This window comes from Sycon ciliatum, chromosome 1, assembly GCF_964019385.1.
Source record: "Sycon ciliatum chromosome 1, ocSycCili1.1, whole genome shotgun sequence".
NCBI lineage: Eukaryota > Metazoa > Porifera > Calcarea > Leucosolenida > Sycettidae > Sycon > Sycon ciliatum.
This window is the reverse complement of record NC_088643.1, coordinates 41,496,568-41,516,567: the sequence shown is the minus strand read 5'-3', so window position 1 is coordinate 41,516,567 and position 20,000 is coordinate 41,496,568. Positions and strand designations below refer to the sequence as shown.

The following is a 20,000-nucleotide window of genomic DNA, read 5'->3' as shown; positions in this document are numbered from 1 at the left end:
CTTACCTGACATGAGAGGACGTTGGCACGCATCGTGGATGCGTCACCTGAGCATAGCAAAAACATGAAATAGTTTTAGCTGAAGAGAGTGGGAGAACACAAGCGCTACTCGACCAACTGAAGAGTATTTGGTTGGTGGACATCACACAGGCATGTGAACATTCTAATCAAAACCAACCTACAAATGTAGGGGGGAATACTACTGTCTACGAGTAGAGATTACATCTGCTACACAACACCAAAATGCAAAAGCATTTGCTCCCAGTGCTCTTCAGGGAGGGATCTGCGTTGATGTTGCCTGCCAAGTTGCTGACAATCGTGCAGATCAACTGTTGCATGATAAGCTGTCAAGTGCACGGACAGCTGCTATTCGTTAAAACAAAAATAGCAGAATAAATGTACATCTGAACTTACTGACTTGCTGCAAGCAAGGACAACGCCATTGTCAAGTGTCTTCACTCCTGATACCACACAGAAATCCCGTGGTGTTGTTGGCCACACACCTTTGTAGATGAGATTCTCAACCTAAAGTTGAGTAGAAATACACACCATCAATGAAACAAACAAAAAAAGGTTGCAATAGATAATACACACACCGCCACATCACCCTTAGAAAGGACACCCGCATCCAAAAGACAGGAAGGCTGTTGTCGAGGAAAAGCAATCGAAAGGTTCCAGCCAGTAGGCAGAAATCACGACTGTACACCAAGTGCCATCATGCCCTCTGCCCGAGCCACACTAACCTTAGCCACACCGCCAATGTCCTCCACAAGTTTACCTGAGGGGAGAAAGTAGACATCAGTGGGCACACGAAAAGAAAAAGAAAAACACAAAAGCAAAACAAAGGCACACACAGAATCAGACAGATGCACACAGGCTCAAAGTCGAGCTGTTACGGAGAGGCGAAAAAAAGAGGGAAGCATATTCTGCTGAATGAGCCAGAAGAAGGGAACCTGCTACAAAATGAACAGAGGTACAAGCATCGGTATTGTGGAGAAGATCAAATCCATCAGCATTTAGCTAGATAGCTTTGTAGAGCTGGGTCACCCAAGTCAGTCCTACCCCCCCCCCCCCCTCGATATAAGAATGCGGGGTCAAGGACCCGCCTGAAATAAGACTTATGGTTCAGCAGTGACACGCCACTACAGTCACAGAACACCAATACACTTCAGAGTACTAGTATACCGTAAAGTTCCGTGAACAAGCCCCCCCCCCCCCCCCCGGGCGTATACAGAACAAGGGTCTGAAAACTGGACGTATACTTGGGCATGGGTGTTGTTTCAGGACTGGGCCTATACAAGGTGCATATTGCATCGCTTGCATTTTCATAAGCATGCATAACATTTTGCACACACACGCATACACAGGTACAGCATCACCCTGGGCGGTTTTCGGGCATGGGCGAACTCACGGGCTTTGAGTGCGATGTCCATTTGATGGGCGTTATTTCGAGTGGGCATATACACAGAACTTTACGGTATCTTCATTATCTTGCTCTGCTACCCACATATTCTCTGAATGCTGGTCTCAGCACTTCACCACATACAAACAATGCCAGCATAGTGTTTCATCGTGCACACACACCTTCAGAAAAGAACTCGTCCCACTGCTTGACTTTGTCGTCGCTCGTCATCCAGTCCAAGAGGAGTGGAATGGGAGCTCGAATAACAGCTGAGCCTTTCACACAGCTCAATGAGGATGTTTGCTTGCCTGCTGAGACTTTCTTCATGACAGTTACCCCTCTATAAGAACAACAAATGAAGACAGGAAACGAAGGGAATATTCAGACACCACCAGTAGCGTGTACTGCGAAGGACATCACTTCTGTTCACCGAGAACAGTCAGATTGCGCCTTCTGCGTACGTGGGCAGAGATTTCAGTCTAGCACATTCCACCTATGCGCCATGCAGGTGTGGCATATTGCTGCTGAGCAACGGCTCCTATAGACCACACCTCAACACCGTCATTGATGAAGTAATGCAGAAACAGGTGCAGTATGAGAAACCGACCACTACAACTATCTCCGACTAGTCCTCTGTGTGACTAGCAGCTCGGCAAATGTCCTGACCAGCGACTCAATGACTTGAAAGACAGCCAGCAAGGCCAGCATACAATACACGCACTTATCATGGACACTGTGACTTACTTGGCTACAGTGACTTACTTGGCTACAGTGACTTACTTGGCTACAGTGACTTACTTGGCTACAGTGACTTACTTGGCTACAGTGACTTACTTGGCTACAGTGACTTACTTGGCTACAGTGACTTACTTGGCTACAGTGACTTACTTGGCTACAGTGACTTACTTGGCTACAGTGACTTACTTGGCTACAGTGACTTACTTGGCTACAGTGACTTACTTGGTTACAGTGACTTACTTGGTTACAGTGACTTACTTGGTTACAGTGACTTACTTGGTTATAGTGACTTACTTGGTTATAGTGACTTAATTGGTTACAGTGACTTACTTGGTTACAGTGACTTACTTGGCTATAGTGACTTACTTGGCTACAGTGACTTACTTGGCTACATGGTTACTGTGACTTACTTGGATAGAGTGACTTTCTGCCAGCCATCTTGGCCAGGCTTAGCCTGAGAGCACTGCCACAGGCTGTCGTATGCCGATTCCAATACAGCTAAATGGCTGTTGAAGAACAAACAAAATACACATGTCCATACACACACACACACGCACATGTCCATACACACACACATACACACACACACACACACACACACACACACACACACACACACACACACACACACACACTAATTGTATGAACATACATACAGCAGCCTACAAGGATACATAAAGAAGACAATAACACACACGTAAGCGTTCAAAAAAAATTCAAGCCCACCATATTTTCACCTGCCATTTGTGCATGTATCAGTATGTGCATTTACTTACCCGCGCTGTTCATTTGTGCAATCTCGTAGAATATCCGCAGCAGACTTTGCTTTGTTGTCCTGCTCACTAGCATCATCATCACTACTATCATCATCACTAGCACCATTCTGGTTGGTAGCAGCGGAACCAGCAGCAGCATCATCTTCACTTTGCTTAGCAGATCCGTGTGCAGCTTGAACAGGTAGCTTATCGTGGGTGTGCTTCTGGTCATCTTCAGATGCTGCAGTCTGAACCGGCATGTCACCGACACCACCACCACCACCACCACTCTGCTGAACGCTATGTTGCTGTCCTGAGTGCACTTCTTCACTAGTGGGGCTCCCCTGGCCAGAACTACTACGCACGGAAAACGAGGTTGCAGAGTGGTCGCGCAACCTACAAATCTCCGCCGACCAGCCATCTACCTGGCCTGGATCAGGCTTATTGCTGGATGGTGCAACGACGAGTGTGAGCAATGTTACATCTGCATGGAGAAGGGACAAGAAAAAATGGTGTGCATTGCATAAAGTAACCAGATAGCAAAGCACACAGCTGTTCCCTAAAGACATACTGCACTATCAGTTTTTACATGCTCTAACACAGCAGCAGCCGCAGCCACAATCCCATCATTCGCAAGCAGTAATGCTGCAAGGTGAAGGACATCACGCTAGTAAGAAGATAAAATGGAACTACTAACGATGCAGCTATGTGAGACAGGGACAAGGCCCTCCCCAATTCTATAAACGTTACCTCGAGAAAGAGGCTGTAAGAAGAATGTCTTCCAAATGAAGCTGGTTGTAGGGACTTGATGATCGACTTGACACATCAGCCATAAAGGCCCAGAGGGAGTAGAATTAGCATCATCTCCGTCATACCAATGCCTAAAAAGAAGAACATTTCAAAAAGCATAAGCTTGCTTGAAGCTTCCATCTTCAGCTGCTGCACCAAATTCCAGCCTATCACCTCTGGTTGATGTCAACATGAAAGACAAGGTCACTCCAGTCGTATGGACCTAGAGCTTGCTCCTGGGCATATAATTATGTGTCTGGGTACAAATGAGAGTCCTCCGGCTAGGTAGAGTGCTCAATACTCATTCGAATAGCGCTATCTTACACACCGCACAGAGCACCACAAATCATTCGTAGTAACTTGAAGTGCCATGCCCTTCGGCAATTATCAGACAACTAAGTGAGAGTGAACTACAAATGACAGTCCTCTGGCTCGGTAGAGTGCTCAATATTCATTCGAATAGAGCTATCTTACACACGACACAGAGCACCACGCATCATTCGTTATAACTTAAAGTTCCATGCCCTTCGGCAATCATCAGACAACTAACACATGTATGTGTGTAGTGCTCTTGACATGCTAGCTTATGCTCACTGCATTGGATACTCTTCCATCCTACTACTTTGCACTATTATTGAAGGTTGAAGGGGTATCCCAGGGGCAGCCGCAGAAGTCTATCAAGGGTGTGCCTAATCTTCGTTTAAAATAGCAAATACACACACATAGAAAGCTCAGAGAAAGTTCAAACAAATAACACTAGCAAGCCAGCAGGTATGTGTCGGGGTTCGTCGGAGCTGGAACTCGTGTCAACACTAACCTGTCAAGGACAAACTGGCGAGTCTTAGCAACATATCCCAAGGCTTGAGCAAACCAGCCTCGCTGGCACAGGTCACAAGTGACGCGGTCACAGCCGGATTCACCAAGGTCATCACTCTCATCGACAAGGTGACACTTAAATATGCCATTCCCATCCACTACCTCAATATCGGTACGACGTAGGTATGACAAGATGGCCTGATCACAAAAATAAACATCACAATGAATGAAAACGGCACTGGTGATAATAGCAGCAACAGCAGCAGCAGAATCTAATCGCTATGGTCAACAGCCAGTCATTCTATGCAAGTATATGCTTCGTTGTGCTCTACCTGCACATTCAGTATTATTGTTTGGTCATCTAAGTCCTGACTCTACCCAGTGCAAAAAAACAGAGTCAGCAAAAGCAGAATCATCAACAGCAGCATCAACAGCAGCAGCAGTAAAGTAGCAGCAGAAACAGCCGAAAAGCAGCTGCGGCTTCAGCAGCAACAGAATAGAAAGTGGCGGAAGCAGCAGCAGCAGCAACAGCAATAACACCATGATTACCTTGGCTGGTGAATGGACACAAGTGGCCATAGCATAGATCTCTCCATCCACTAGCAGCATATCATCCTGGCTAGACCATACAGTCAGCCCATTCGATACACCAGCCATACTCCAGGAGTCAGAGCAAGACACTGGCAGCTTCTGCACAGCACACAACACCAAGAACACACTGACAGTAAGGGAAAGCACACGAATCCACTGATATAGTGAGAAGCAGGTTCAAGCACAGTGCACTTCAAGTAGAAACCTGCGTCATGTATGTCAAAATGCTCGCAGTGTCATGCAGAGTTGAGCTATGCACCATCGCTATGCACCACCGCTATGCTCCTTAGACACAGATATCACAGGCACAGAACCGGCCAGTATAGCCTGCTCCTGCACACTGAACTGAACAGTACAGTGCACAGTGAAGTTTGAATTATGCCTTGCTAAACACAGAGGCAGTATGCCTTGCTAAACTTCAAATCATTAGCAGGGATCCCACACATTTCCTATATAAGCGGATTTTGTAGGACTTGACTTCTAAGTAAGCGGTGTGCTCGAAATAAGCCAGGTTTTAATTCTCAGGACTCCATCACCACCAGTACAGACATAGTTCATACACACCACAAACACACGTGCACATGTGTGTACACACCGGTCCGCATACTGTACCTGTTCGAGAACAGCGACTTTGTCATCTCCTAGAAGAACAGCGCAGCTCTTCACGCGGCTGTCCAGCTTCCATTTCCGTCTCACCTATCAAAACCAAGACAGCCATCACACAATCAGTCAATCACATAAACCATAACCAGCAGACAGTCTAAACTACAGAGTGCAGTGAAACCTCTCGATTTCCCATTGTGCTACACAGTCAACACCCATTAGAGTCCAACAGTATTATATGTAATATTATTTTAGCAAATTCCATGTCCATCAGGTTGCAAATGCGCCACCTTGATTTTACAGCCCGGGAAAGGAAAATCGTACGGCAAAGTGCAGCAAAGTGTGTACGGTGTGAAAACATCAGTGTCACACTTAGCATGTTCTTGTGTGGAGCTCACGTCCACTCGAAGGTAAACCGAGAACGATTGACTGCACAACGAGCAATGTGTGTAAAACAGTAAAAGGTCCGCACCGTATGACCGACAGACAGGACACCACGACCACGAACGGATGAGGTGGTGGGGCGCTCTCGCGGTACTTTACGGTTCAACGGTGCCATGGTGACCCATACACTCAAGTCCAGAGTCATTTGTCTAGAACTCCTCAAACTAATGGAGTACTAGTAATCGAGCATCCTCATCCAGGACCGCCGGTAGCAGTTTTCGATTGGCCCGGCAATGTCATGGCCTTTCATATGTTGTCGTTATGTATGGTATGCCGGGTACACATGCCCGCTGTCGTTATGTATGATATGCCGGGTACACATGCCCTCCACAGTACTGTAGTAAACATGGCTTTGTGCTGGTGGCCAGAAAGTTGGTCCGGTGATAACCTGACCAACCGGACCGGTTCTGGCGGGCATGTCATCGCAGCAATGTCTTCGTCGTTGTGCACGCTACTGTAAAAGCCATTATTCTAACGAGGCGCATGTATAACGATTTCCCAAAATTGACTAGTTTACGTGTACGAAAGGTAACGATTCTCACTCATTCTCAACGCTCAATAGGACAGTATATGTATCGATTTCTGTATAACGATTTCTATTTTAACGACAGATTTCTCCTCGTTAATTCGTTAGAGTTAGCACTTCGCAGCGGTGTGGTGTGGTGGTTGATAAGAGTTAGTACTTCATTATAATAATTTATAATAATTGCTTTTACAGTATCGTCAAGAGTCCATAACCCCCAGAGTGTGCAATGCCACATAAATGTCTGTCACGACTCGTTTTCAACATTACGTCATTTTCATGTAGCAGCGCGAGCAGGCCGCGACATTCGCTACATGAAAATGTACATGAAAATGACGTAATGTTGAAAACGAGTCGTGACAAGACCCTATCGCGCGTTGCACACTCTTGGGTATGGACTCTTGGTATCGTCGATACTTGATTTGATATCTCTACAATGATGTCATGTGCATGTAGATGTCTAGAAACTTACTAAGAAAGCGTGCCTGAGAATTTTGCTGGGTTAAAATAAAAGAGGGGAATAATCAATAATTGTTGGTGTTTATCAAATTTAATTTTAAATATGACATACTCACCGCACTCAAAGTGAGCCAAGTTCCCAGGGCAAGAAGACAAGCGACAACACCTGGCACTATTTCTCTTTCCAATAGTCTTGACCATGTGAACGCTTCCACATCAATAGCAAGCCCGAACAAGAAGGCCATTATTGCTGCTGTTAAATGACGAGGAAGGTATAGAACGAGCAGAACTCCTAGAAAAACAATGATGCTTTGCTGAAGCATTTTCCGTACCGATTACGAAAAGTAGAGCCTACTGGTAGGGAAGGTTTCGTTTGGGGAGGCGGCTGCTCCCCGCCCAGTCAATACGATTGGGAGTGCGAACAACGCACGTTTGTTCTCTCAAAACATTTTCCACGTTCTGTGAAAACTGGTGAACAGATGTACGGAATTCAAAATTTCCTGTTTCGTGCACCCGTACTGTACGATGCCCAGGATCTAGGAGTCGGTATTTGACTACTTCGAGTGGGGAAATCCCTACATGCACGACTGCCTAGACCCTGAACCATGACAGTTCAAGCAAGATAATTATCTTCTGTATCTTATCTTGTTGTGGTTGTTCGGTCACGATGGCGTGCTGCAGCTACATTGTACTTTTGTAGTATGGTTATTGCCTCTGCACGTGTATCCACTCCGGCTACAGGTACTAATTACTCATGCAATACAAAGTAAACCACAGTCGAGATGGGAGAAAATAGGGCAGCGGGGGAGGAGGGAGCCATAAGTCATTGGATACTACATGTAGCATACAGCACAGCGCAACCACCCTGGGACTGGGAGATTGCACTCTCTTGCTCATATTACATGTCACGATTCACAGCAGCAGAGCCGTTCACAAACTGTGATCATGGATGGGGGGTGCAGAATGGCTCATTCTGTTGCCAGTGTGTGTGTACGGCTGTACGCGGCACTGCACCAATGCTTCTCCGGCAACAAACACAGAACACCATCGACACAGTCGTGTCCGTTTACACGTAATGTTCTTTCACGGGTCAGTACGTGGTTGATGGACTCTATAAAACAAATTTCAGAGAACATAAGTGTGCCTTCAAAAATCCTTCTCATCACGCGGGCATAGCTGCTATGACGAATACATGTATGTACATGTCAGGGTAAATCCATTATGAAAGCGGTGGAGCAAAAAGAAAAGAAGATGCTGACATGCCTAATGCATTTTCTTGAGAAAAGGAAAGTTATAAAATGCAAGAGCCACCCGCTTCCAAGGATGCCCTATTCTCTGCACTAAAGCCTTCATTAGTATACATGTACATGCACATGTAGTCAGTCACCTCATCCTATGCCTATGGATGTCTGTGTACACTGGCATGGCAGTGTAGTGGCAATGAAAACGCTAGTGCTCGTATACTGCAGTAAAGCATGACTGTGCAGTGCACCGGTTTGATCAACGCCGTCTCAAAATCTCAATGATCTTGTCTTTAAAACAAGAACGACGGACAATACACCGGCAATGATCCAGCAAATTGCAGCAATACTGCAAGCAGCACTGCAAGCAGCAGTCAAAACCCAGAGCAACAGCACAGTGTGCACTGGAAATAGGCAGTTGGAAGTAAAAAAAGGGTGCACAACGGACTACCCAGTATGAGTCCATGCTCCCTACTTGGTACATGGCGGCCAAGTTAGTACAAGTAGTAGTGCTAAGGCCGACACTCCAATAGCATTGTGAATTGACACTAGAAGTGTACATGTACTGGGAAGTTGGTACTTCGGTGAACCGTCAGCTTCTTCTTCAACAACTCGGATTGGTAGCTGATCACTCTGCTTTCAGGTGGCTTTGTAGGGACTCGGATACTGATTCAGCCGGTGAAGCGGCTGCCGGGTGCAGAGCTGATTTCAATTGCTGCACCGTCTTGAAGAGCTTGATAGACTGAACTAGAGATGCGAGTACCGGCACTGCCATGGGAATGAACAGTGGCACGTAGATAGCATACCTGCACACGACAACAACAGACAAGAGTACATGGTTCTGTAATACAGCCAGTCATTCTGAGCTCCGCTGATGAGACCTAACACGGTCGAAGCAGCTAGCTGTCCAAAGATTGAGTAATACGATAATATACTATACTTGTGAGTACTGCATTTACAAAAAAGTGTTTCATAGCCTGACTGTCCAAACCCCATTCTGAAACTGGTACTCATAAATCCCCAAACACATCAACTCCATGCAGCCTTACACAACTTGTGATAATCTAAAGTACTAGTAGCTAAAACTCACTTGGACTCCTCAGGGAAGTAGAGTAACGCCAGCATGGACGGGTCAAAGAAAGCATTCTCTTAACAACATCATTCAAACACACATTGACAGAACATAAATCAATAAGACCGACAAAAAGCCACAGAAACTAGACCAATGAACTGATTATAGTAACAACACTCACCTAGAACAAAGCACAACAAAGCACTCAGTCTTATCAATCAGCTATACAATGTATCATCGTGCGAAGTGTTCGAACTTCACACATTGTATTAAAAAAGTGTACTTCAAACTTCGAAGTACACTTTTTTTCAAAAGCAGCATAGCAACTTGATACCAATCACAACATCTCCACTGCAACACATCATGGAACAAAATGAGACAACTAAGTCGACTCACCTGATGCTACCAAGGCACTACGAGACAGACTATAGGCATCAAGAAGCGAGCCCTCGGCTAGTCGAATCAAGCTCTGCAGTAACGCATACCCCGACACACAACAATGTACAAAGCAAGTACTTGTAAAGTACAATATCCATACGTTAAAAAACATTACAAGTATTAGAAAAGCAGCTCAAGTCACTTATCCGGTCACTTATCACACGTACGAGCACATCCGGGAGTAGCCGATTTCTTTCTTAGTTTAACATATGTGGCCGGATCTATTTTGGTCTAGAATACCAATATTAAAAGGTGGCATACGTGTGAGAAAATCTGATACGATTTTAAAAAGAACGAACAAGCGTGTGCCGCTTTCGCGGGCTACATCGGTCTATCGCTGAAAATCAGCTCAAGTCGAACGTTCAGAAATGCAAGTTCTTCAGCGTTCAAACGGACGGAACAAGTGACGCAGCGAACGTTGAAGAGGAGTTGTTCGTGGCCCTGTTTCGTGAAACGCACAGCAGCGCTGGCCAGATTCACGTACGCAGTCAGTATGCTGGTGTTCTGCAACCTCGTTCTGTTGATGCGAACAGATTCATGGCTTGTTTCGAGCGAGCTATGGAGAAAGTTGGCCTTGATTGAAAATCGAAACTGATCGGAATAGGCTGTGGCGGCGCTGCTGTAGACATGGGAAGAAATGGTTTGCGAGGGAAGCTGGCTGACGTGGTTCCGTGGATTGCACCAGTTTGGTGCGTAGCTCATCGACTAGAGCTTGCTCTCAAAGATGCTCTGAAAGGAACACTCTTCGACACAGTGGATGAGCTGCTCTTGCGCGTGCACTACCTCTATGAAAAATCTACACAAAACGCCGGGAGCTGGAGAGTAATGTACAGTCCCTGGGTGAGCCACTTGAAGATCACAATGATGATATTGCCTGCAGTGGCGGCTACCACCCATAGCTGGATCAGATGTGACCCTGATCGCAGATGAATGGGATGAGATGGTAGTTTACGCTCAACGATACTTCTGCCTGACAGATGGTCACCGTCAAGTTTGGTGGAAGCTATTTAATGTCGCCGAAGCTTGTCACTGGCAGAACATGCTGGGTCTGGTCGAGATGCTACTCAGCCTGCCAATGTCAAATGGCAAGGTAAAGCGGATCTTCTCGACGGTGAAGCACGTCAAGTCGGATCGTCGGTGCCGCCTATCGGAGGACTGCTTGGACGCTAATGCGCATCGCCATTGAAGGGCCACCTGCTGCAGACTGGCAATCCGGTGAAGCTGTTTCCCTGTGGTGGAGCGACATATGTAGAAGAACGGTCCGCGACAACAGAGCTCCTGCAGCGTCAGCTCACCCAGCCTGAGCCATCGGATGACCCCGACCAGTACCAGTTGGATTTGGAAGACTGGGACACCTTCACACAGCAAGCCTAGAGCATACCTAGTTCCGCTGCTTCTTTCAGTTATTAGCTGTTGGCTTTTTGAACTGTTATTACTCTTATTTATAAACTTGATTTTCACTCTTCTTGACGTTGTTTCTTTCTTCCTTCAGCCGTGTTCTATTGGCAGTGAATAGTTAGTACTTCAACCAGCTGGAAGCCTGGGGAAGCACTTGGAGGGTTGCCTTTGAGCCCTCTAAATCACAGCTGATGTCAGTGACCAGGAAGCTGGCCCCTCCAGATTCCCCCCCCCCCCCCCCCCCCCCCTGTCCAATTCCTTGGCACCCCTGTTCCTGTCAGCAGCCAGTTGAAGCTCCTTGGGGTGGTGTTCGACGAGAAGCTCAACTTCAGCACCCACCTTCACCAGCTTTCCGTGCGCGCACATCAAAGCCTCCATTTCATGCAGAAGGCAGCCCCCATCCTGGACGCTGCCGGACGCCTAACCGTCTATAAGGGCTTTGTAAGGCCGATACTTGAGTATGCCCCACTAGCCTGGCTTGGTGCTGCCCAGACCCACCTTGGGAAGTTGGACACAGCACAGTGCAAGGTCATGCAGATGATTGGGCCCACCACTGTCCTCCAGAGTCTGCGGGCCAGACGGACAGTCGCAGGACTGTCCTATCTTTACAAGGTAGTTACCGTAAAGTCGCGGATAAAAGCCGGGCTTATAAGCATATAAGCCGCTTTCTGCATCAGGCTTTAACCCTTTACCATCCGACCAAATTTCCCCAGCATTCCCAAATGCAATAATTCTCACCTTATTCTGAGAATATCTTCGGTTCTAATCAACCAATTTTCACAATCTTGGGCATTCTGGAAAGCTCTCCACGAGCTGCGTACATTGAGCTCAAACGGGGCACTACCGAGATCACATATCCAGCGCCAGGGAGCTTCAAATACACCCCATCGCTGTATATACGAGGAAAGTCTCTCCTCGTCAGCCATTTCTCGCTCCTTCATCGTAAACATTCCAAATGTTTTGCTTGAGTTTCTTTTCATGCTGCCCACGCGCTCGAAGCATGCCAAAGTGACTCAGCATGTCAGGAGAGGGGAAAATCCCCGCTGAAGATCAGTCACTCGGAAAGAAATTCGACTTTTGCCGTAGCTGAAATGTCGAGCAAAATATCTTTGGAATGCGACATCGCAGCTCTTTACCGATTGATGCAATGGAAAGCTGGGTTCTTCGGCTTCTTCCTAGATACTTAGTTCTTTAAATTCCGCCAAGAATCGATCGAGTTACGAATGTTTTAGTGTATGCATGTCCATCGATCTCTAGAGATCGATTCAAGTACGCACGGATGGTAAAGGGTTAAAGGGGAAGTGCATCGATTTTTCGAGTATGGTCCAGAAGAAAGACAATTTGATATCGGTTCGAATGGCATATCGCTCGCTTCCATACGATAAGCCAAACTTGCCAAATCGCCAATTGTATACTCACGTTGCCATAGCGACCAGCGCAGTGATGACGTACGAAAGGCTTAGCTCCACCACAGAGAAGGTCGATCACTGCAGAATTTGGTCATTTTCAATTGGTTTATTGTATTCACGAAGTGAAAGAAGGGCTGTGTTCAATGCTGTAAGTGCAGTGAACTGTTTGTTAGTAGTCCTCTCGGTTGTGTACTGGGACGTGACACCGACAGGAGAAAGCTGGAGCGCGGAGACACCAGCAGACAAGCGAAAATAGTGACAAACAAAATGCTGAAATCTTGGTTGGGACAAATCAGACGTTCAGCATTTTCCCCAACCAAGGACCATGCCGTTTGCTCTTTCCACTTCCTGAAGGTGAATGTGATGCTTCCTGGCGACTCTCCTATCTCTCGTAACATCTTCTGAAGCCAGGTGAGACGACGGGTGGTGGAGATTGACGAATGAAATAATGTCGTAGGTTTGAAAGTTTGCTGAAAATGTCTCAGGAGAGACGGCGAATTCCAAGCATCTTGTCCTGGAGGAAACCATTTCCTAGGCACAGTCAGCCTAGGGAAATGCATGAGAAGGGCGACAAATAGTTCACGGCACTAACAGCATTGAACACAGCACTTCTTTCACATCGTGAATACAATAAGATAATTGAAAATGACCAATTTCTGCAGTGATCGACCTTCTCCTGTGGAGGAGCTAAGCCTTTCGTACGTCATCACTCCGCTGGTCGCTATGGCAACGTGAGCATACAATTGGCGATTTGGCAAGTTTGGCTTATCGTATGGAAGCGAGAAATATGCCATTCGAACCGATATCAAATTGTCTTTCTTCTGGACCCTACTCGAAAAATCGATGCACTTCCCCTTTAATGCAAACCAGGCTTGTATGCAAACCATGCTTATATGCACCACTGATATTTTTGCCAGGCTTGTATGCACATCGGGGCTTGCATAGAAGCCAGGCTTCTACGCGTAGATCTACCACTGACTACCGGTATGGCGGTAGTTTTACTATGCACTGTACATAGCGCATGCACTCTTGACCTACCCGCTCCGCGCTTGCATAGAAGCCAGGCTTCTACACGCGACAGGCTTATATGCATTTGACCTATTTGATGTTCAGGCTTCTATCCGCGATGTGCTTGTATGCAAACCCGGCTTTTATCCGCGACTTTACGGTAACTGCAAGGGCCCACCCCGTCTGACACGCATGCGCCCTCCCCCCCCCCAAAACCACGGGCCGATACTGTTCGAACCCGCCAACAGCATTATGCTCAGCGCCAGCACCGGGAACAGCTCTTAAACACCTCCCCCGGCACCAGTCCCGATTACCTTCGACGTTCCTTCTCGTACTGTTTCCTTGAATTGTGGAACACTCTCCCCGAGGACGTCTTTCCTCGTCCGGCCAATCACTCCCCACTAACAGCTTTTAAAAAAAGGCGTCAACAAACACATATCAGAGCAGCCATGGTCTTGGGACATGCTTTGAAGCCCATCATGTTGATCGTCACACTGTTCTTTCCTGATGATCCCACCTCTCGGTTTGGGGATGTGCGTTGAAGTACACCATACTAACGGTCAATACTGTCCTCTCTTGGTCACCACTCTCCCTATTACCTTTATTGTAATTACTATTCATGTATTGTGCTTTTGATTTCTTCCGTTTTTGTCTTTTGGTGCGTTACCGGCATGGCGATACTGAGACCTATTGGTCAGTGGAGTGCCTGTAGCCTCACCAGCACTGCTACTATCTGTGACTGTGGCGACCACCATTCACAATGTCTTGTCCTCCTCAAACCGTACCCCATGCGTGCCGCATGTCAGGTAAGAAAGTGACGTATGAAAGGGAGAAAATCTGCAAAAATCAGTGTCCGACCGTTTCCGAAAGTGTCAGGACATTGTGTCAGAGCAATGTAAAATCTTATCGTGTTCCCTGGACTAACTTGCGACAGTAGAGAACTGGACAACATGCCATTTCCTCTACATGTACATATCTATATTCCCATATCAAAGTTTATCTTTGCTAGCCACGTCACAGATTGGGGCAAATTAACGCTAGGACGTCTTCACGATGGCACAGAACTTACTTAGCCAAAACTTCCAGATGTCGTTAAGTCCAGAACAGCTGCTTCGAACAAGCGGAGGTTTTCACCGTTGGAATCTGTACATTTTGATGTTTCACTAAAAGTTGTGAACTTCCCTTTTAAATTCTAACCTTTCGCTTCAACTTTTCTCAATCAATTTTACGTTGGAATCCCAGTGACACTCAACAAAAGTGAAAACCCTATTATTTCTCCAGCTGCAAAAAAACAGCTGACACGCTGGTAGATGTAGCTTCACTGTATGTACCGTAAGTAGTACTAAGTACCGTAAGTAGTACTAAGTACCGTAAGTAGTACTAAGTACCATACAGCCCTTCAGATATACATGTACAAGACCTCTTACTTTGTCTATGAGTTGTACAGCGTAGACCACCTGAAATGGAGAGAAGAAAAAAACCGAGAGAGCATTTCTTCAGTGACACTTCAGAACTGACTTAGGGGCCGTCCGTAATTATCGATCTTTTTCACAAAGAGAAAAAAGTTTCGTCTATGGGTGGGTGGGGTGAGGAGAGTACCGTTTTAAAAAAAATGATAGCTGAAACATCAATCCATTCTAGCTGTCAAGTCGATACATTTTTCGTTCCAGAGGGTGAGTGGGTGGGGGCGGGTCATAAGACTCATAACTAAACTTTTTCGTTCCATGAAAAAATTATCGATAATGCCGGATGGCCCCTTATCCGTTTTTTTTTACTTAGTGATAAGGCATGAAACCGGCAGGGAAATGTCAAAACTTGTGGCAGTTTTAGAACATAGGAGCCAGTTGTGAACATAGCACTTCAGAAAGTTAACAATTATTAAAAGATCAACACCCGAGTACTGTTGACCAGTGCAGCGTACCTCAGCTTGGATGTGATCAGAGATGACCATGTTGGAGACGTCGTCAAGCAGCTTCACAAGTGCCTGCAGGGTTGCGCGTGCACGGGCCACATTCTCCACGGTGCGGCTCAGTAGTACACTGTTCCATTCCTGTGTGCGAGCAAATGTGAGTTGTGTGTGTGTGTGTGTTTGTGTGTGTGTGTGTGTGTGTGTGTGTGTGCGTGCGTGCGTGCGTGCGTGCGTGCGTGCGTGCGTGCGTGCGTGTGTGTGTGTAGAGAGGAGAAGACATAGTCAATACGGCAGTGCACGACCAACTAAAACATTCTGGAAATCATTCTAGAAATTATTGTAGAACGTGGCATACAGAGCATGTGAGCAGGCATGGACACACTCTCACATTTGATATTACGCTACAATGCCCTTGCTGATTGGCACGTAGGTAAATGTGACATGTCTTCTTGAATGCCATTGATTAACAAAACGCAGCATGAGCCTCACAGGGGAGGGAGAGTTTTGGTAAGAAAGGACTAACCCGGTAGGAGATAGAATTGCTCGACGAAAGGAGTGACACTTTACCAAAGGAAACGTCCTACAGAGAAAGAACATCAAGCATGACAGTAGAACAGCACTGCATTTATGACTAGTCCATTTCAAAACTATAGACGCGTACCTAGGCAAAAACCGTTATGCCAGCATCTATACCACATAAAATCTGTGATCACTTTGTGCATAATTTTTTCCAAATCGGGCGTCTGTTATCCAATCGTTTAGAAACTATATGAGAGTAATTGTGGAGCGGACCTGAGCAATATTCCAAAAACTATTCTCAAAAAGTTCCAGCCAAATTTGAAATATTTCAAAAACCCTACGCGTCTATAGTTTTGAAATGGACTGTAGATATGCACAACAAATGGTATGGGATAGAGGTAAGTTGACGGGCGGCAAGAATGGGTCAACATTACGATAACACAAGTAACACAACTGTTCGCTTCGGCCAGGAGCCTGTTGGTTCTTGAACTTCTTGATCACGGGGTCTCTTAAGTTCACACCAAGAATACCACGGTGGGGGGGGGGGGGGGAGGGAGGGAGGGGAGTGTGTGTGTGTGTGTGTGTGTGTGTGTGTGTGTGTGTGAGAGAGAGAGAGAGAGAGAGAGAGAGAGAGAGAGAGAGAGAGAGAGAGAGAGAGAGAGAGAGAGAGAGAGAGAGAGAGAGAGAGAGAGAGAGAGAGAGAGGGAGTGAGAGAGTGAGAGAGAGAGAGAGTGAGAGAGAGGAATACTTGACACTAGCATGGATTTGGGCCAGCGATATCAGTAGTGCCGATCCACAGCAACACTTACAGGTTGCCTCACTCCAACCAAGCGCTTCAGCTGCGCTGCAAACACCGCCATGATTGCTGACATGGCATCGTCGGATATCTCATGGAACTTGTAAGCATCAGTGTTGTTGTCAAGTGCATCAACATTATGCACGAGAAGACCTCCCCAGCGATCCACAAGAAAAGAGTTGTTTTCAGTAGCGACTCCTACAAACACACAATACACATTGTTTGAAAAAAGTGAGAACAGGGAGTCAAATTCAAGCTTTGGAAACTACGCTCTACACGGTGTGCAACCAACTTCTCTTCAAACCATACCTATTTGCAGGGATGGCAAGGAACATACAACTCAACTTAACTCTCAATACGAAACTCTTCACATTTCATAACTCAATCAACCAAAGCATGGACAGATGCCGACACACACATACGAACACGCACACATACACAAATAACCAAAAAGATGACAGTAGTATGAATATACCTTCTTGATTGAGAACACGGAGTGGTGACTCGTCCTTGCTTGGGATGTACACAATGAAATGAAGAGTTGAAAGGTTCGATGAGTGGCTACCTACACCGAAACACACACACACACACACACACACACACACACACACACACACACACACACACACACACACACACACAGATGAGCGTGAGCATTCAGATCGATTTCATGACAGATGGGGAACATCACATCACACACAACGATACTGAGTGCGCCATCAGTAGAAGCAAGAGTATACAGCCTGCCTAGCTGGGTCAAGGAACAGAAAACAACTGCATAATTATACTTCTACATGTATGTCATTGTCTGGACAAAGTCTTTTTAATTACTTGATGGGCCCAGGAAGCCAATGACGAGGCGCACACACCATTCAAGACTACACACTTGGAAGGACAGTAAAACCTGTGTTTGCCGGACCCTGTACCAAAGTGCTGTGGATCAAGCGTGAATCCCTGGATCAAGCGGAATCCTGCCCTATCAGGACAGTTTCCGCTGTAGCAAGGGCATCCGGATAGGCCATGTTTTGCTGTACATGTAATGATGTAGTATAGAACGTGACCATGGGCTGGCGCTGGCTACTGTTAACACAGTCACTTTGTGAACCTGGGCAATACGTATGGTCCTCTCATCAAGTCATCAAGTGGTGAAAAGCAGCCAGGCCCATTGCCATACATAACGCTACACCAATACCAGTACCAGTAGAACATGCAGGCAGGCACGCGCACGCACGTGCACACACACACACACGCATGCCCTGCGGTACTTGTAGCATATCAAGTCATTACCTAGCGACAGTTCCAGTGGGTTGATCATGTGAGATAGCTGATCGTACGTCAGATGATACTCATCGCCATGACGACTGGCTGACAATTTACTTGACACAAAGTTCAGCATCTAGCAATGGGAGCATGAACAGGGAACAGAAAGTCAGAAACATAACGAAGTAATGGTAATGCCAGCCTCTACTGTGAAGCTGTGAGGTGGACCGTGGAGAATACGAGGAGTGGGTTTCTTTGTCATATTAAATGGACATCATGCTTCATGCCCGGCCCCAAACAGCAACAGGAGTCAATGCCACGTGTGGAGTAATGAGAAACAGATGCCGAGAGCCATTGGCTATGCACAATGCGTTTGTTGCACCGGAATCGGAGCGTCGCTGGAAGTTTGTATCCCTAGTGATGTTTGGGCTGCTTGAGCGCTATAAAATGTAGTGCTCATAGAGCACAAATTTAATTAGCCTACTCAAGCTCAACAGGTGAGGGGTGAATTCTCCAAAATAAAAAAAACATTGGGTATTTGGGTATTTATCAGGTTTGCCGAGTGGTAGGTTCGGACAAGCTCCTCCTGTGCTGGAGTCCCACATACATGCACCCGTAGGAGCAACCAACTTCAATCACTACCGCCAAGAGTACATAACCCCAACAGTGTGCAACTGCCTATGCAGTGCTGCGACGGCAACACTTCACATCACGTGGCATGGTTCAAAAGGCTACGCTGGCAAACAATGCAAAGTGACCACAAGAGAGTTGAACCCAAAGGCAAGGTTGCGTACAGCCCTGTAACTACCATACACACGGTGCAAATAATGTGTACACGTTCGTCACGTGATGTAAAATTCTGCCGTCGCAGACCCCATAGCTGGAGTTGCACACTACTGGGGGTTATATACTCTTGCTACCGCCAAGAGTTCATAACCCCCAAGAGTGTGCAACTCCTGATCAGTCCCTGTATGGAAGCCCGCTCGGCGGAATTCCTTCATTGCGTCATTTTTGGTGCAGTGCGATGAGTCACGCCGATGAATTCTTCTAAAATTTACAGTCAAACCAGGATGCTTCCCCAGGGTAAACTGCCTAAACTGCAATTCTAGTCTGAGCCTCGAGTCAAGAAGCAAAAGTGAAACAAAGTATGCACACGAAAGACAAAACTATTTTTTCGATGCAATGGTGACTCTTCATCGCCTTCTTCTTTCACCAGTGCAGTCAGTCTCTTCAAGAACAATTTCTTCCCCAGGCCATCGGCATATTTCTGGTGCTTTCCTGGAAGATAATTTCAAATGGTTGAGGAACTTGAGAATACGTCGAAGGAGCATTTTTCGGCTGAGTTGCACAGCTATCAGAATGATTGTCCTTGACGGCAATGCAATATTTTTAACAGCGTCCTCACTTCTTCCTGTCGCGATGTCCATGGATTCTTGGAGAAAGAGTTTGTTTTTGAGAAAGTACGACTTGTATGTCCGAAATGTCTTCAAAAAAAGCTTCGAAAAGTCGAGGCTACAGCCTTGAGTTAGGGGCGGTTCAGGGTATAGTTTCCAGAAATCGCAAAGAACCCAAATTTACCTCGGATGACACGCTGCGCATGACGTAATGTAGGAATTTCGCCGAGCGCTGGGTCTATGCCCGTTGCACACTCTTGGGGGTTATGAACTCTTGCTACCGCCGAATTTGCTACTTTAAAGTCCACAAAATATGTTTCATGTTTACTCAATGTTTCATGTTTATGCTGGCTATTGTAATTTCGAGAAAGTTTACTTTTACATGGTTACTAAATTACCATCTTTTAAAGGCACACTACAGCACCATCGTCAGGAGA

At 46.4% G+C, this 20,000-nt stretch overlaps 2 protein-coding genes across 2 annotated transcripts in view; both read right to left on the bottom strand.

The window, feature by feature from the left end:
* LOC135826448 (uncharacterized) overlaps nt 1-7,585 on the bottom strand; it is a 28,307-nt gene extending 20,722 nt beyond the window's left edge. The window contains exons 1-11 of the mRNA XM_065339060.1: nt 7,236-7,585; nt 5,703-5,786; nt 5,049-5,189; nt 4,501-4,697; nt 3,645-3,775; nt 2,916-3,378; nt 2,550-2,645; nt 1,584-1,741; nt 743-777; nt 414-524; nt 6-46 (exon numbers count right to left, since the gene is read on the bottom strand). Of these exons, the coding sequence (XP_065195132.1) occupies nt 6-46; nt 414-524; nt 743-777; nt 1,584-1,741; nt 2,550-2,645; nt 2,916-3,378; nt 3,645-3,775; nt 4,501-4,697; nt 5,049-5,189; nt 5,703-5,786; nt 7,236-7,442 (1,664 nt within the window). The 5' untranslated portion in view covers nt 7,443-7,585. The remainder of the gene's footprint in view (nt 1-5; nt 47-413; nt 525-742; nt 778-1,583; nt 1,742-2,549; nt 2,646-2,915; nt 3,379-3,644; nt 3,776-4,500; nt 4,698-5,048; nt 5,190-5,702; nt 5,787-7,235) is intronic.
* A 595-nt stretch (nt 7,586-8,180) lies between these two features.
* Nucleotides 8,181-20,000, bottom strand: part of LOC135826437 (GPI transamidase component PIG-S-like) — a 23,362-nt gene continuing 11,542 nt past the window's right edge. The window contains exons 10-18 of the mRNA XM_065339051.1: nt 18,197-18,305; nt 17,385-17,474; nt 16,923-17,107; nt 16,118-16,174; nt 15,607-15,735; nt 15,113-15,142; nt 9,829-9,901; nt 9,451-9,508; nt 8,181-9,166 (exon numbers count right to left, since the gene is read on the bottom strand). Coding sequence (XP_065195123.1) covers nt 8,989-9,166; nt 9,451-9,508; nt 9,829-9,901; nt 15,113-15,142; nt 15,607-15,735; nt 16,118-16,174; nt 16,923-17,107; nt 17,385-17,474; nt 18,197-18,305 — 909 coding nt within the window. The 3' untranslated portion in view covers nt 8,181-8,988. The remainder of the gene's footprint in view (nt 9,167-9,450; nt 9,509-9,828; nt 9,902-15,112; nt 15,143-15,606; nt 15,736-16,117; nt 16,175-16,922; nt 17,108-17,384; nt 17,475-18,196; nt 18,306-20,000) is intronic.